General features: G+C 44.3%; 1 protein-coding gene across 1 annotated transcript in view; it reads left to right on the top strand.

The window, feature by feature from the left end:
- Positions 1-15579, top strand: part of LOC128687831 (neural cell adhesion molecule 1-like) — a 158923-nt gene that overhangs the window by 64614 nt on the left and 78730 nt on the right. The window contains 2 exon segments of the mRNA XM_070083832.1: positions 3059-3203; positions 9696-9826. Coding sequence (XP_069939933.1) covers positions 3059-3203; positions 9696-9826 — 276 coding nt within the window.

The following is a 15579-nucleotide window of genomic DNA, read 5'->3' as shown; positions in this document are numbered from 1 at the left end:
CTGGTGTTGCATGTCCTGGTGTTGCATGTCCTGGTGTTGCATGTCCTGGTATTGCATATCCTGGTGTTGTATGTCCTGGTGTGTTATGTCCTGGTGTGTTATGTCCTGATGTTGTATGTCCAGGTGTTGTATGTCCTGGTGTTGTATGTCCTGGTGTTGTATGTCCTGGTGTTGTATGTCCAGGTGTTGTATGCCCAGGTGTTGTATGTCCTGGTGTTGTATGTCCTGGTGTTGCATGTCCTGGTGTTGCATGTCCAGGTGTTGCATGTCCTGGTGTTGCATGTCCTGGTGTTGCATGTCCTGGTGTTGCATGTCCTGGTATTGCATGTCCTGGTGTTGTATGTCCTGGTGTTGTATGTCCTGGTGTTGTATGTCCTGGTGTTGTATGTTCTGGTGTTGCATGTCCTGGTGTTGCATGTCCTGGTGTTGCATGTCCTGGTGTTGCATGTCCTGGTATTGCATGTCCTGGTGTTGTATGTCTTGGTGTTGTATGTCCTGGTGTTTTATGTCCTGGTGTTGTATGTCCTGGTATTGTATGTCCTGGTATTGTATGTCCTGGTGTTGTATGTCCTGGTGTTGTATGTCCTGGTGTTGCATGTCCTGGTGTTGCATGTCCTGGTGTTGCATGTCCTGGTGTTGCATGTCCAGGTGTTGCATGTCCAGGTGTTGCATGTCCAGGTGTTGCATGTCCAGGTGTTGCATGTCCAGGTGTTGCATGTCTAGGTGTTGCATGTCCAGGTGTTGCATGTCCAGGTGTTGCATGTCCAGGAGTTGTATGCCATGGCGTTGCATGCCATGGCGTTGCATGTGATTGCGTTGCATGCCACGGCGTTGCATGCCATGGCGTTGCATGCCATGGTGTTGCATGCCATGGTGTTGTATGCCATGGCGTTGTATGCCATGGTGTTGTATTCCCTGGTATTGTATGCCTTGGTGTTGTATCCCTTTGTGCTGTATGTTCTGGTGTTGTATCCCATGATGTTGTATGCCCTGGAGCTGTGTTCCGTGGTACTGTATGCCCTGATATTTTATACCCTGGTGTTGTATCCCCTGGTATTGTATCCTTTGATGTTGTACCCCTGGTGTTGTATCCCCTGATGTTGTATCCCCTGGTATTGTATCCCCTGGTATTGTATCCTTTGATGTTGTATCCCCTGGTGTTGTATCCCCTGGTATTGTATCCTTTGATGTTGTATCCCTGGTGTTGTATCCCCTGGTGTTGTATCCCCTGGTGTTGTATGCCATGGTGTTGCATGCCATGGTGTTGCATGCCATGGTGTTATGCCATGGTGTTATTCCATAGTGTTGCATGCCATGGTGTTATTCCATGGTGTTGCATGCCATGGTGTTATGCCATGGTGTTATTCCATGGTGTTGTATGCCATGGTGTCATGCCATGGTGTTGTATGCCATGGTGTTGTATGCCATGGTGTTGTATTCCCTGGTGTTGTATTCCCTGGTGTTGTATGCCTTGGTGTTGTATCCTTTTGTGCTGTATGTCCTGCTGTTGTATCCCATGATGTTGTATGCCCTGGAGCTGTGTTCCCTGGTGTTGTATGCCCTGACATTTTATACCCTGGTGTTGTATCCCCTGGTATTGTATCCCCCGGTATTGTACCCTTTAATGTTGTATCCCCTGGTGTTGTGCCCCCTGGTATTGTATCCCTTGGTATTGTATCCTTTGATGTTGTATCTTCTGGTGTTGTATCCCCTGATATTGTATCCTTTGATGTATCCCCTGGTGTTGTATTGTATCCCCTGGTATTGTATCCTTTGATGTTGTATCCCCTGGTGTTGTATCCCCTGGTGTTGTATCCCCTGGTGTTGTATCCCCTGGTGTTGTATCCCCTGTTATTGTATCCCCTTGTGTTGTATCCCCTTGTGTTGTATCCCCTTGTGTTGTATCCCCTGGTGTTGTATCCCCTGGTGTTGTATCCCCTTGTGTTGTATCCCCTTGTGTTGTATCCCCTGGTGTTGTATCCCCTGGCGTTGTATCCCCTGGTGTTGTATCCCCTTGTGTTGTATCCCCTGGTGTTGTATCCCCTGGTGCTGTATCCCCTTGTGTTGTATCCCCTTGTGTTGTATCCCCTGGTTTTGTATCCCCTGGTTTTGTATCCCCTGTTGTTGTATCTCCTGGTGTTGTATCCCCTTGTGTTGTATCCCCTGGTGTTGTATCCCCTGGTGTTGTATCCCCTTGTGTTGTATCCCCTGGTGTTGTATCCCCTGGTGTTGTATCCCCTGGTGTTGTATCCCCTGGTGTTGTATTCCCTGGTGTTGTATCCCCTTGTGTTGTATCTCCTGGTGTTGTATCACCTTGTGTTGTATCCCCTGGTGTTGTATCCCCTGGTGTTGTATCCCCTGGTGTTGTATCTCCTGGTGTTGTATCTCCTGGTGTTGTATCCCCTGGTGTTGTATCCCCTGGTGTTGTATCCCCTGGTGTTGTATCCCCTTGTGTTGTATCTCCTGGTGTTGTATCACCTTGTGTTGTATCCCCTGGTGTTGTATCCCCTGGTGTTGTATCCCCTGGTGTTGTATCCCCTTGTGTTGTATCACCTTGTGTTGTATCCCCTGGTATTGTATCCCCTGGTGTTGTATCCCCTGGTGTTGTATCCCCTGGTGATATAAACTTTCTGGGAAGCCAAGTTATCACTGGTACATCTTGCTTGACAGGATAACTTCACCGTCGCTTCTGTTACGTAAATAAAATTTGTTTTTATGGGTTATTACGGAAAAATTGGTTTAATATTTTCCCTGTGTATTTCTATAAGAATAATATATATGTTATGTTAGTTTTATAAATGGATAATAGCTTAAAATTGTAATTATCCCACAGAGTGTATACACAGTGAAGTATATTTTTCTGAGTGTACATCTGTGTATCTCAGAGTGAATGTCACTCAGTGTACGGTACACTTTAGAGGATAATTTCAATCTTAATTTCGGGTGTTTACGTTTGTTTGATGTTAGAAGCGAGTTGCAGACACAATATCCCTCCTGGATTCAATGAATAATAAATAAAAATTATTTTCCCGTATGTTCGTTGCGGATGATGTGGCAGACACGACAGGTGGGGAGCGACACAGTGTCGTGGGTGCGGTTCACTGCAACACCCAGGGAGAACGGTGCCACGCTGAGGTGTACTGCATATTCTTCCATACTTCCTGACCCTCCTGTCTCTACCAGCACTACTCTCAATGTCACTCGTAAGTGAGATTATGACTGCTTATTCAGAGAGGAGCAGTAAACCCTTAGGGGTCATACTGTGCCTACGTAACAATTTTTTTTGTTATATTCTTATGTAGTAGCTAAAACCGAGAGGTTAAGTGGGTCAGAATCCTTCCCTCTGGAGCCAACAGTGCCAGTAAAGGTGTTTCAAATGTTTAGATTAAATAACTTTTAATGTCTTCATTTGTATCAGTTACTTAAAAGACTTTGAACCCCTCAAGGAAGGTTCCTTGATGTTGGTGAGGGGCTCTTGTTTTAGGGAATTGGATCGGTGCTCCAGTTCCCCGAATTAAGCCTGAATGCCTTCCACATCCCCCCCCAGGCGCTGTATAATCCTCCGGGTTTAGCGCTTCCCCCTTGATTATAATAATAATAATTAAAAGACTCTGAAGGAGATTTTTGAGATGAATGTGAGTAGTTGTGGTACAAACAGTTTAATAACGTTAAGGAGAAACATAAAGTTAAAACAAGAGTTTTAGTGGGAAGTTAGATGTGTTTCTGAGGGAATATAAGACGAGCTTTAACCAGCCTTTTGTAGAAATGAATTATGGGAATTAGAATAAAACTGGAATGCAAAAAGTGGGTTATAAAAAGGATTTAAGTATCTGAAGGCAAAGAGTCTGCAAAACATGAATTTCTTCTACGACTCACGAAATCGTAATACGATTGCAAACAAACCATACCACGAGTGGGGTTAGAACCCACGATCAGAGTCATTAAACTCCAGACCGACATGTTAGCCACTGGGCCAGCTGGCTACAATAAGATTCATACCTAGTTGGATTAATCTTATTGTAGCTAGCTGGTCCAGTGGCTAACGCGTCGGTCTGGAGTTTTGTGACTCTCTGACCGCAGGTTCTAACCCCACACGTGGTATGGTTTCAGATCACCTACTTCATAAGTGTTAGTATTTTTGTCATTCCAAGGATTTATCTACACAGAGCTGCGTCTGACACTTTTCACATCAAGACTTCAGAACATAAAGGAGGAACACTGCTGCAGGCCTACTGGCTCATGCGAGACAGGTCCAAGTCTCCAACCGGCTTAAGTCAATGCCCCGGCATCAGACTTGGTACCACAAGCTACCCACACCCAATTATGTGCTTATCTAACCTATTTTTAAAACTACACAACGTCTTAGCTTCTATGACGGTACTCGGGAGTTTGTTCCACTCATCCACAACTCAATTACCAAACCAGTGCTTTCCTGTATCCTTCCTGAATCAGAATTTTTCCAACTTGAAATCATTGCTACGAGATCAAGACGTCAGATTGTCTAAATCTTCCTGACGCTCAGTGTTACCTCCCTCTAAATTTATTATTCTGGTTATTTTTTGTCGTCATCTAATTTCCTGTCGTATGTTATTCCTACGTCAGTTAATGTAAATTATGAAAATAATGACGTAATTTGATACTTTTGAAGCACATAATTACAACGTCCAAATACCGAGATGAATTGCCAGTACGCGCAGGGCGAGCCTGTTAGAGAGGCGGGAATCAGGTACACGAGAGCACAGCTGGAAGCTAAAAACAGAGTCACGGGTATGTTAGGAACCAGTGACAGAGGCAGGATCTATACATAATTTTAAGAATAGGTATGATAAAGGTTCTGTAGCCAGGAGAGTGAGGTAGGTAGCACATACACACTTCTGGCGGGGTCAGGTGACGACTCGACCTCTGTAACCACAAACAGGTGAACACACACACACACACTTCAGTCATAGAGTAGTCTAGCAAGTGATGTAGTGGAGGCAGGAACCATACATAGCTTTAAGACGAGGTATGATAAAGCTCTTGGAGCAAGGAGAAGACCTTGTAGCGTTCAGTGAGCGTTAGGAGAGTACAATTAGGTGAGTACACACACATACACACACACACACACACACACACACACACAGGGGTTAGTCCTGGGACCAGTATTGTTTTTGGTATATGTGAACGACATGACGGAAGGGATAGACTCAGAAGTGTTCCTGTTTGCAGATGACGTGAAGTTAATGAGGAGAATTAAATCGGTCAAGGATCAGGCAGGTCTACAAAGAGACCTGGACAAGCTACAGGCCTGGCCCAGCAACTGGCTCCTTGAATTTAATCTGCCAAATGCAAAGTCATGAAGATCGAGGAATGGTAAAGAAGACCGTAGACAGAGTACAGTCTAGGTGGCCAAAGACTACAAACTTCACTCAGGAAAAAGATCTTGGTGTGAGTATAATACCGAGCACATCTCCTGACGCGCACATCAGTTAGATAACTGTTGCAGCATATGGACACCTGGCAAACCTAAGAATAGTGTTCCGATACCTCAAAGGAATCGTTCAATACCTTGTACACTGTGTACGTAAGGCCCATTTTGGATTATGCAGCACCAGTTTGGAATCCACACTTGGTTAAGCACGTCAGAGCTAAGGGAAATGTCCTACGAAGAAAGAGTAAGGAAAATCGGCCTGAAGACGCTGGAGGACAGGAGGGTTAGGGGAGACATGATAACGACATATAAAATACTGCGAGGAATTAATAAAGTGGAGAAAAGCAGGATGTTCTAGAGATGGGACACAGAAACAATGGGTCACAATTGGAAGTTGAAGACTCCTATGAGTCAAACGGATGTTATGAAGTATTTCTTCAGTCACAAAACTGTCAGTAAGTGGAACTGCTTAGAAAGTGACGTAGTGGAGGCAGGAACTATACATAGTTTTAAGACGAGGTTTGATAAAGCTCATGGAGCAGAGAGAGAGAGAGAGGACCTAGTAGCAGTCAGTAAAGAGGCAGGGTCACGAGCTATGAATCGACCCCTACAACCACAAATAGGTGAACACACACACACACACACACACACACACACACACACACACACACACACACACACACACACACATACACACACACACACACACACACACCAACCAGGTCAACCCCAGTGCAACCAAACACTCTAAATCAAAACACCCATGCCACATCCAATGCCCCCACCCACTACATTACAAACTCCACCCCCACAGCAACCACCCATAGTTCCTTACCAGGTCTCCCACTTCCCCAACCCCAATATACTTCCCAGACCACAGTCTTAGAAAAGAAGTTGAAGGTGTGGTATACAAATGCAGATGGAATAACAAACAAGTATGAGGAGTGGCACGAAAGAATCAAAGAGACATCCCCAGACATAATAGCACTCACAGAAACAAAACTCACCAGAATAATAACAGATTCAATCTTTCCATCCGGATATCAAATCTTCAGGAAAGACAGAGGGAGGAGAGGGGGAGGAGGAGTTGCACTGCTCATTAAAAACCAGTGGGGTTTTGAGAAAATAGAAGGAATGGATGGCATGGGCGAAAGGGACTACTTAGTAGGAACAATCCAGTCTGAGGGACATAAGGTGGGTGGTCCGGTGGTCTGGTGGCTAAAACTCCCGCTTCACACACGGAGGGCCCGGGTTCGATTCCCAGCGGGTGGAAATTCTGACACGTTTCCTTACACCTATTGTCCTGTTCACCTACCAGCAAATAGGTACCTGGGTGTTAGTCGACTGGTGTGGGTCGCATCCTGGGGGACAAGATTAAGGACCCCAATGGAAATAAGTTAGACAGTCCTCGATGACGCACTGACTTTCTTGGGTTATCCTGGGTGGCTAACCCTCCGGGGTTAAAAATCCGAACGAAATCTCTTATCTTATCTTATCTTAAGGTGATAATTGCAGTAATGTACAACCCACCACAGAACTGCAGGAGGCCAAGAGAAGAATACGATGAGAGCAACAGAGCAATGATCAACACACTAGCCGAGGTGGCCAGGAGGGCACACATGGGGGGAGCAAAGTTACTAGTTATGGGTGATTTCAATCACAAGGAGATTGACTGGGAAAACCTGGAGCCCCATGGGGGTCCCGAAACATGGAGAGCCAAGATGATGGATGTGGCACTGGAGAACCTCATGCATCAACATGTTAGAGACACCACCAGAGAGAGAGGAGAGGATGAACCAGCAAGGTTGGACCTTGTATTCACCATGAGTAGTTCGGACATCGAGGGTATCATGTATGAAAGGCCCCTGGGAGCTAGTGATCATGTGGTTCTGTGCTTCGACTACATAGTTGAGCTCCAAGTGGAGAGAGTAGCAGGAATAGGCTGGGAAAAACCAAACTACAAAAGGGGGAACTACTCAGGCATGAGGAACTTCCTTCAAGACATTCAGTGGGAGAGGGAACTGACAGGAAAACCAGTACAAGAAATGATGGACTATGTAGCAACAAAATGCAAGGAGGCGGAGGAGAGGTTTGTTCCCAAGGGAAACAGAAATAATGGGAAGAACAGAACGAGTCCTTGGTTCACCCAAAGGTGTAGGGAGGCAAAAACTAGGTGTACTAGAGAATGGAAAAGGTACAGAAGACAGAGAACTCAGGAAAATAAAGAAATCAGCCGAAGAGCCAGAAACGAATATGCACAGATAAGAAGGGAGGCTCAGAGACAATATGAAAATGACATAGCATCAAAAGTAAAGACTGACCCGAAGCTGTTGTACAGCCACATCAGGAGGAAAACAACAGTCAAGGACCAGGTAATCAGACTGAGGAAGGGTGATGGGGAATTCACAAGAAACGACCGAGAGGTATGTCAGGAGCTCAACACAAGATTTAAAGAGGTATTTACAGTGGAAACCAGTAGGACTCCAAGAAATCAGAACAGGGGGGCACACCAGCAAGTGCTGGATGAGGTACATATAACCAAGGAGGAGGTGAAGAAGCTGCTATGCGAACTTGACACCTCAAAGGCGGTGGGACCAGACAACATCTCTCCATGGGTCCTTAAAGAGGGAGCAGAGATATTGTGTGAGCCATTAACAAAGATCTTCAACACATCATTTGAAACTGGGCAACTCCCTGAGGTATGGAAAATGGCAAACGTAGTCCCAATTTTTAAAAAGGGAGACAGACATGAGGCACTAAACTACAGACCTGTATCCCTAACGTGTATAGTATGCAAGGTCATGGAGAAGATCATCAGGAGGAGAGTGGTGGGGCACCTGGAAAGAAACAAGTGTATAATTGACAACCAGCACGGTTTCAGGGAAGGAAAATCCTGTGTCACAAACCTACTAGAGTTTTATGACAAGGTGACAGAAGTAAGACAAGAGAGAGAGGGGTGGATCGACTGCGTATTTTTGGACTGCAAGAAGGCTTTCGACACAGTTCCTCACAAGAGGTTACTGCAAAAGCTAGAGGACCAGGCACACATAACAGGAAAGGCACTGCAATGGATCAGAGAATACCTGACAGGGAGGAAACAACGAGTCATGGTACGCGACGAGGTGTCAGAGTGGGCGCCTGTGACAAGCGGGGTTCCACAGGGGTCAGTCCTAGGACCTGTGCTGTTCTTGGTATACGTGAACGACATAACGGAAGGGATAGACTCAGAAGTGTCCTTGTTTGCAGACGATGTGAAGTTAATGAGAAGAATCGAATCGGACGAGGATCAGGCAGGACTACAAAGAGATCTGGACAGGCTACAAGCCTGGTCCAGCAACTGGCTCCTTGAATTTAACCCTGCCAAATGCAAAGTCATGAAGATTGGGGAAGGGCAAAGAAGACCGCAGACACAATATAGTTTAGATGGCCAAAGACTGCAAACCTCACTAAAGGAAAAAGATCTGGGGGTGAGTATAACACCGAGCATATCTCCTGAGGCGCACATCAATCAGATAACTGCTGCAGCATACGGGCGCCTGGCAAACCTACGGATAGCGTTCCGATACCTCAGTAAGGATTCGTTTAAGACTCTGTACACCATCTACGTCAGGCCCATACTGGAGTATGCAGCACCAGTTTGGAATCCACACCTAGTCAAGCACGTCAAGAAATTAGAGAAAGTGCAAAGGTTTGCAACAAGACTAGTCCCAGAGCTACGGGGATTGTCCTATGAAGAAAGGTTGAGGGAAATCGGCCTGACGACACTGGAGGCCAGGAGGGTCAGGGGAGACATGATAACGACATATAAAATACTGCGCGGAATAGACGAGGTGGACAAAGACGGGATGTTCCAGAGATGGGACACAGACACAAGAGGTCACAATTGGAAGTTGAAGACTCAGATGAATCAAAGGGATGTTAGGAAGTATTTCTTCAGTCATAGAGTAGTCAGGCCATGGAATAGCCTAGAAAGTGATGTGGTGGAGGCAGGAACCATACATAGTTTTAAGGCGAGGTATGATAGAGCTCATGGGGCAGGGAGAGAGAGGACCTAGTAGCAATCAGCGAAGAGGCGGGGCCAGGAGCTGTGACTCGACCCCTGCAACCACAAACAAATAGGTGAGTACACTCACACACTCACACACTCACACTATATATATATATATATATATATATATATATATATATATATATATATATATATATATATATATAGGTCAATTGTCATTCGACAAGTGCATTGGATACCTAGTAATTAACTGACTCACAGACCACTTTCCCACAGACGCTCCACTAGTGCATGTGCAGCTGGGGGCGTCGCTACGACCACAACATATACGTCAAGGAGATGACGTATACTTCGACTGTCAGGTGGTAGCCAACCCTTCAGTGCAGAGGATCACTTGGTATAAGGAGGTAAGTGAACCTTGTTCACTTGTACTCATGATTCAGACCTCCAACAAGTCAGAGAGAAGATGAACCAGGGGGAAGCCTTACGCCTCTACGCATATCAATGCTTCAGACTTTATTTTACCGTGGCATCATTTTACTTTTCCTTAGTTAGGCCTACGTTGGAAATAAATAAAAAGGAGCTTACCTTAATAAAATTTTGTAATATGCAAGACTTACTCAAAATTATAAATTATTTTTTAAGTATAAAAAGGCACTTAAATAAACCGATCATCATACAAAAACGGAACATTTGATATATATAATTAAAAAAAATATTTAATATAGTTTCAGGTGGAAGGTCGTGATCACGTGACCAAGACCCGAGTCAGGAAACACTTGTCCTGTTTCCTGCATCGATACCATGCCTAACCCTTCTAGGGTAGGGTAGGTGCCTGAGCCCGAGCCTTTAGCTCATAAGACTGTCATTCCCATTTGCCCCCTTGGGGCGGGGATGGCAGACCAGAGAGGCCTAGCTTGTGGCTAGGCCTGGGGACAGTTGGTCCCAAAGATGAGGAGGTACTTGTGCCTCCTCCCATGGGAGACTTAGGTCTCAGACACTCCCTAAAGAGGGAGCCAAGGCCGGGCCACCACTTGGACAAGGCCCGGGCCGGGAGAATACCGGCTAATATTTAATAATAATAATAATGTTTCCTGACTTACCTTACCTTACCTTACCTTACCTTCCATTTAGGCACAGCATATATACCATGACAAGTGTATGTCTCTGTGTATATGTGATGAGAATATCTGATGTTAATCTTTAGCTTTCACTTCGACATTAGCTTTCACAAAGCATGCCACACTGACTTTAGCTTTCAAAGAGGGTATTACACTGACTTTAGCTTTCAAAGAGGGTATTACACTGACTTTAGCTTTCAAAGAGGGTATTACACTGACTTTAGCTTTCACAGAGGGTATTACAATGACTTTAGCTTTCAAAGAGGGTATAACACTGGCTTTAGCTTTCAAAGAGGGTATCACACAGACTTCAGCTTTCAAAGAGGGTATTACACAGACTTTAGCTTTCAGAGAGGGTATCACACTGACTTTAGCTTTCACAGAGGGTATCACACTGACTTTAGCTTTCACATAGGGTATCACACTGACTTTAGCTTTCACAGAGGGTATTACACTGACTTTAGCTTTCACAAAGGATGCCACACTGACTTTAGCTTTCACAGAGGGTATCACACTGACTTTAGCTTTCACATAGGGTATTACACTGACTTCAGCTTTCACATAGGGTATTACACTGACTTTAGCTTTCACATAGGGTATTACACTGACTTTAGCTTTCACATAGGGTATTACTCTGACTTTAGCTTTCAAAAAGGATGCCACACTGACTTTAGCTTTCATAGAGGGTATCACACTGACTTTAGCTTTCACAGAGGGTATTACACTGACTTTAGCTTTCACAGAGGGTATCACACTGACTTTAGCTTTCACAGAGGGTATCACACTGACTTTAGCTTTCACAGAGGGTATTACACTGACTTTAGCTTTCACATAGGGTATTACACTGACTTTAGCTTTCACAGAGGGTATTACACTGACTTTAGCTTTCACAGAGGGTATTACACTGACTTTAGCTTTCACAGAGGGTATAACATTGACTTTAGCTTTCATTACACTGACTTTAGCTTTCAAAGAGGGTATTACACTGACTTTAGCTTTCACAGTGTGTATTACACTGACTTTAGCTTTTACAGAGAGTATTACACTGACTTTAGCTTTCACAGAGAGTATTACACTGACTTTAGCTTTCACAGAGGGTATTACACTGACTTTAGCTTTCACAGAGGGTATTACACTGACTTTAGCTTTCACAGAGGGTATTACACTGACTTTAGCTTTAACAGAGGGTATCACACTGATTTTAGCCTTCCCTTCACAGAGGGTATTACACTGACTTTAGCTTTCACAGAGGGTATCATACTGACTTTAGCTTTCACAGAGGGTATCATACTGACTTTAGCTTTCGCAGAGGGTATCACACTGACTTTAGCTTTCACAGAGGTATTACACTGACTTTAGCTTTCACAGAGGGTATCACACTGACTTTAGCTTTCACAGAGGTTTTACACTGACTTTAGCTTTCACAGAGGGTATTACACTGACTTTAGCTTTCACAGAGGGTATCACACTGACTTTAGCTTTCACATAGGGTATCACACTGACTTTAGCTTTCACAGAGGGTATTACACTGACTTTAGCTTTCACAAAGGATGCCACACTGACTTTAGCTTTCACAGAGGGTATCACACTGACTTTAGCTTTCACATAGGGTATTACACTGACTTCAGCTTTCACATAGGGTATTACACTGACTTTAGCTTTCACATAGGGTATTACACTGACTTTAGCTTTCACATAGGGTATTACTCTGACTTTAGCTTTCAAAAAGGATGCCACACTGACTTTAGCTTTCATAGAGGGTATCACACTGACTTTAGCTTTCACAGAGGGTATTACACTGACTTTAGCTTTCACAGAGGGTATCACACTGACTTTAGCTTTCACAGAGGGTATCACACTGACTTTAGCTTTCACAGAGGGTATTACACTGACTTTAGCTTTCACATAGGGTATTACACTGACTTTAGCTTTCACAGAGGGTAATACACTGACTTTAGCTTTCACAGAGGGTATTACACTGACTTTAGCTTTCACAGAGGGTATAACATTGACTTTAGCTTTCATTACACTGACTTTAGCTTTCAAAGAGGGTATTACACTGACTTTAGCTTTCACAGTGTGTATTACACTGACTTTAGCTTTTACAGAGAGTATTACACTGACTTTAGCTTTCACAGAGAGTATTACACTGACTTTAGCTTTCACAGAGGGTATTACACTGACTTTAGCTTTCACAGAGGGTATTACACTGACTTTAGCTTTCACAGAGGGTATTACACTGACTTTAGCTTTAACAGAGGGTATCACACTGATTTTAGCCTTCCCTTCACAGAGGGTATTACACTGACTTTAGCTTTCACAGAGGGTATCATACTGACTTTAGCTTTCACAGAGGGTATCATACTGACTTTAGCTTTCGCAGAGGGTATCACACTGACTTTAGCTTTCACAGAGGTATTACACTGACTTTAGCTTTCACAGAGGGTATCACACTGACTTTAGCTTTCACAGAGGTTTTACACTGACTTTAGCTTTCACAGAGGGTATTACACTGACTTTAGCTTTCACAGAGGGTATCACACTGACTTTAGCTTTCACAGAGGTATTACACTGACTTTAGCTTTCACAGAGGGTATCACACTGACTTTAGCTTTCACAGAGGTTTTACACTGACTTTAGCTTTCACAGAGGGTATTACACTGACTTTAGCTTTCGCAGAGGGTATCACACTGACTTTAGCTTTCACAGAGGTATTACACTGACTTTAGCTTTCACAGAGGGTATTACACGGACTTTAGCTTTCACAGAGGGTATCACACTGACTTTAGCTTTCACAGAGGGTATTACACTGACTTTAGCTTTCATAGAGGGTATTACACTGACTTTAGCTTTCACAGAGGGTATCATACTGACTTTAGCTTTCACAGAGGGTATCATACTGACTTTAGCTTTCACAGAGGTTTTACACTGACTTTAGCTTTCACAGAGGGTATTACACGGACTTTAGCTTTCACAGAGGGTATCACACTGGCTTTAGCTTTCACAGAGGTATTACACTGACTTTAGCTTTCACAGAGGGTATCACACTGACTTTAGCTTCCACAGAGGTTTTACACTGACTTTAGCTTTCACAGAGGGTATTACACTGACTTTAGCTTTCGCAGAGGGTATCACACTGACTTTAGCTTTCACAGAGGTATTACACTGACTTTAGCTTTCACAGAGGGTATTACACGGACTTTAGCTTTCACAGAGGGTATCACACTGACTTTAGCTTTCACAGAGGGTATTACACTGACTTTAGCTTTCATAGAGGGTATTACACTGACTTTAGCTTTCACAGTGGGTATTACACTGACTTTAGCTTTCACATAGGGTATTACACTGACTTTAGCTTTCACAGTGGGTATTATACTGACTTTAGCTTACATAGAGGGTATTACACTGACTTTAGCTTTCACAGTGGGTATTACACTGACTTTAGCTTTCACAGTGGGTATAACACTGACTTTAGCTTTCACAGTGGGTATTACACTGACGTTAGCTTTCACAGTGGGTATTACACTGACTTTAGCTTTCACAGTGGATATTACACTGACTTTAGCTTTCACATAGGGTATTACACTGACTTTAGCTTTCACATAGGGTATTACACTGACTTTAGCTTTCACAGTGGGTATTACACTGACTTTAGCTTTCATAGAGGGTATTACACTGACTTTAGCTTTCACATAGGGTATTACACTGACTTTAGCTTTCACATAGGGTATTACGCTGACTTTAGCTTTCACATAGGGTATTACACTGACTTTAGCTTTCACATAGGGTATTACACTGACTTTAGCTTTCACAGAGGGTATTACACTGACTTTAGCTTTCACAGAGGGTATTACACTGACTTTAGCTTTCACAGAGGGTATTACACTGACTTTAGCTTTCACAGAGGGTATCACACTGACTATAGCTTTCACAGAGTATTACACTGACTTTAGCTTTCACAGAGGGTATCACACTGACTTTAGCTTTCACAGAGGGTATTACATTGACTTTAGCTTTCACAGAGGGTATTACATTGACTTTAGCTTTCACAGAGGGTATTACACTGACTTTAGCTTTCACAGAGGGTATTACACTGACTTTAGCTTTCACATAGGGTATCACACTGACTTTAGCTTTCACAGAGGGTATCACACTGACTTTAGCTTTCACAGAGGGTATCACACTGACTTTAGCTTTCACAGCGGTTATTACACTGACTTTAGCTTTCACAGACGGTATCACACTGACTTTAGCTTTCACAGAGGGTATTACACTGACTTTAGCTTTCACATAGGGTATCACACTGACTTTAGCTTTCACAGAGGGTATCACACTGACTTTAGCTTTCACAGACGGTATCACACTGACTTTAGCTTTCACAGCGGTTATTACAATGACTTTAGCTTTCACAGACGGTATCACACTGACTTTAGCTTTCACAGCGGTTATTACACTGACTTTAGCTTTCACAGCGGTTATTACACTGACTTTAGCTTTCACAGACGGTATCACACTGACTTTATCCTCAGTCATGCTATTGGACTTCCCTGCGGGACCACCAGGAGAGTGGAACTTCCCTGCAGGACCACCAGGAGAGTGGAACTTCCCTGCAGGACCACCAGGAGAGTGGAACTTCCCTGCAGGACCACCAGGAGAGTGGAACTTCCCTGCAGGACCACCAGGAGAGTGGAACTTCCCTGCAGGACCACCAGGAGAGTGGAACTTCCCTGCAGGACCACCAGGAGAGTGGAACTTCCCTGCAGGACCACCAGGAGAGTGGAACTTCCCTGCAGGACCACCAGGAGAGTGGAACTTCCCTGCAGGACCACCAGGAGAGTGGAACTTCCCTGCAGGACCACCAGGAGAGTGGAACTTCCCTGCAGGACCACCAGGAGAGTGGAACTTCCCTGCAGGACCACCAGGAGAGTGGAACTTCCCTGCAGGACCACCAGGAGAGTGGAACTTCCCTGCAGGACCACCAGGAGAGTGGAACTTCCCTGCAGGACCACCAGGAGAGTGGAACTTCCCTGCAGGACCAC

The sequence above is a fragment of the Cherax quadricarinatus genome, chromosome 10 (assembly GCF_038502225.1).
Source record: "Cherax quadricarinatus isolate ZL_2023a chromosome 10, ASM3850222v1, whole genome shotgun sequence".
Taxonomy (NCBI): domain Eukaryota; kingdom Metazoa; phylum Arthropoda; class Malacostraca; order Decapoda; family Parastacidae; genus Cherax; species Cherax quadricarinatus.
Note: the sequence above shows the minus strand (reverse complement) of the source record. Positions and strands in the feature narration are given on the sequence as shown.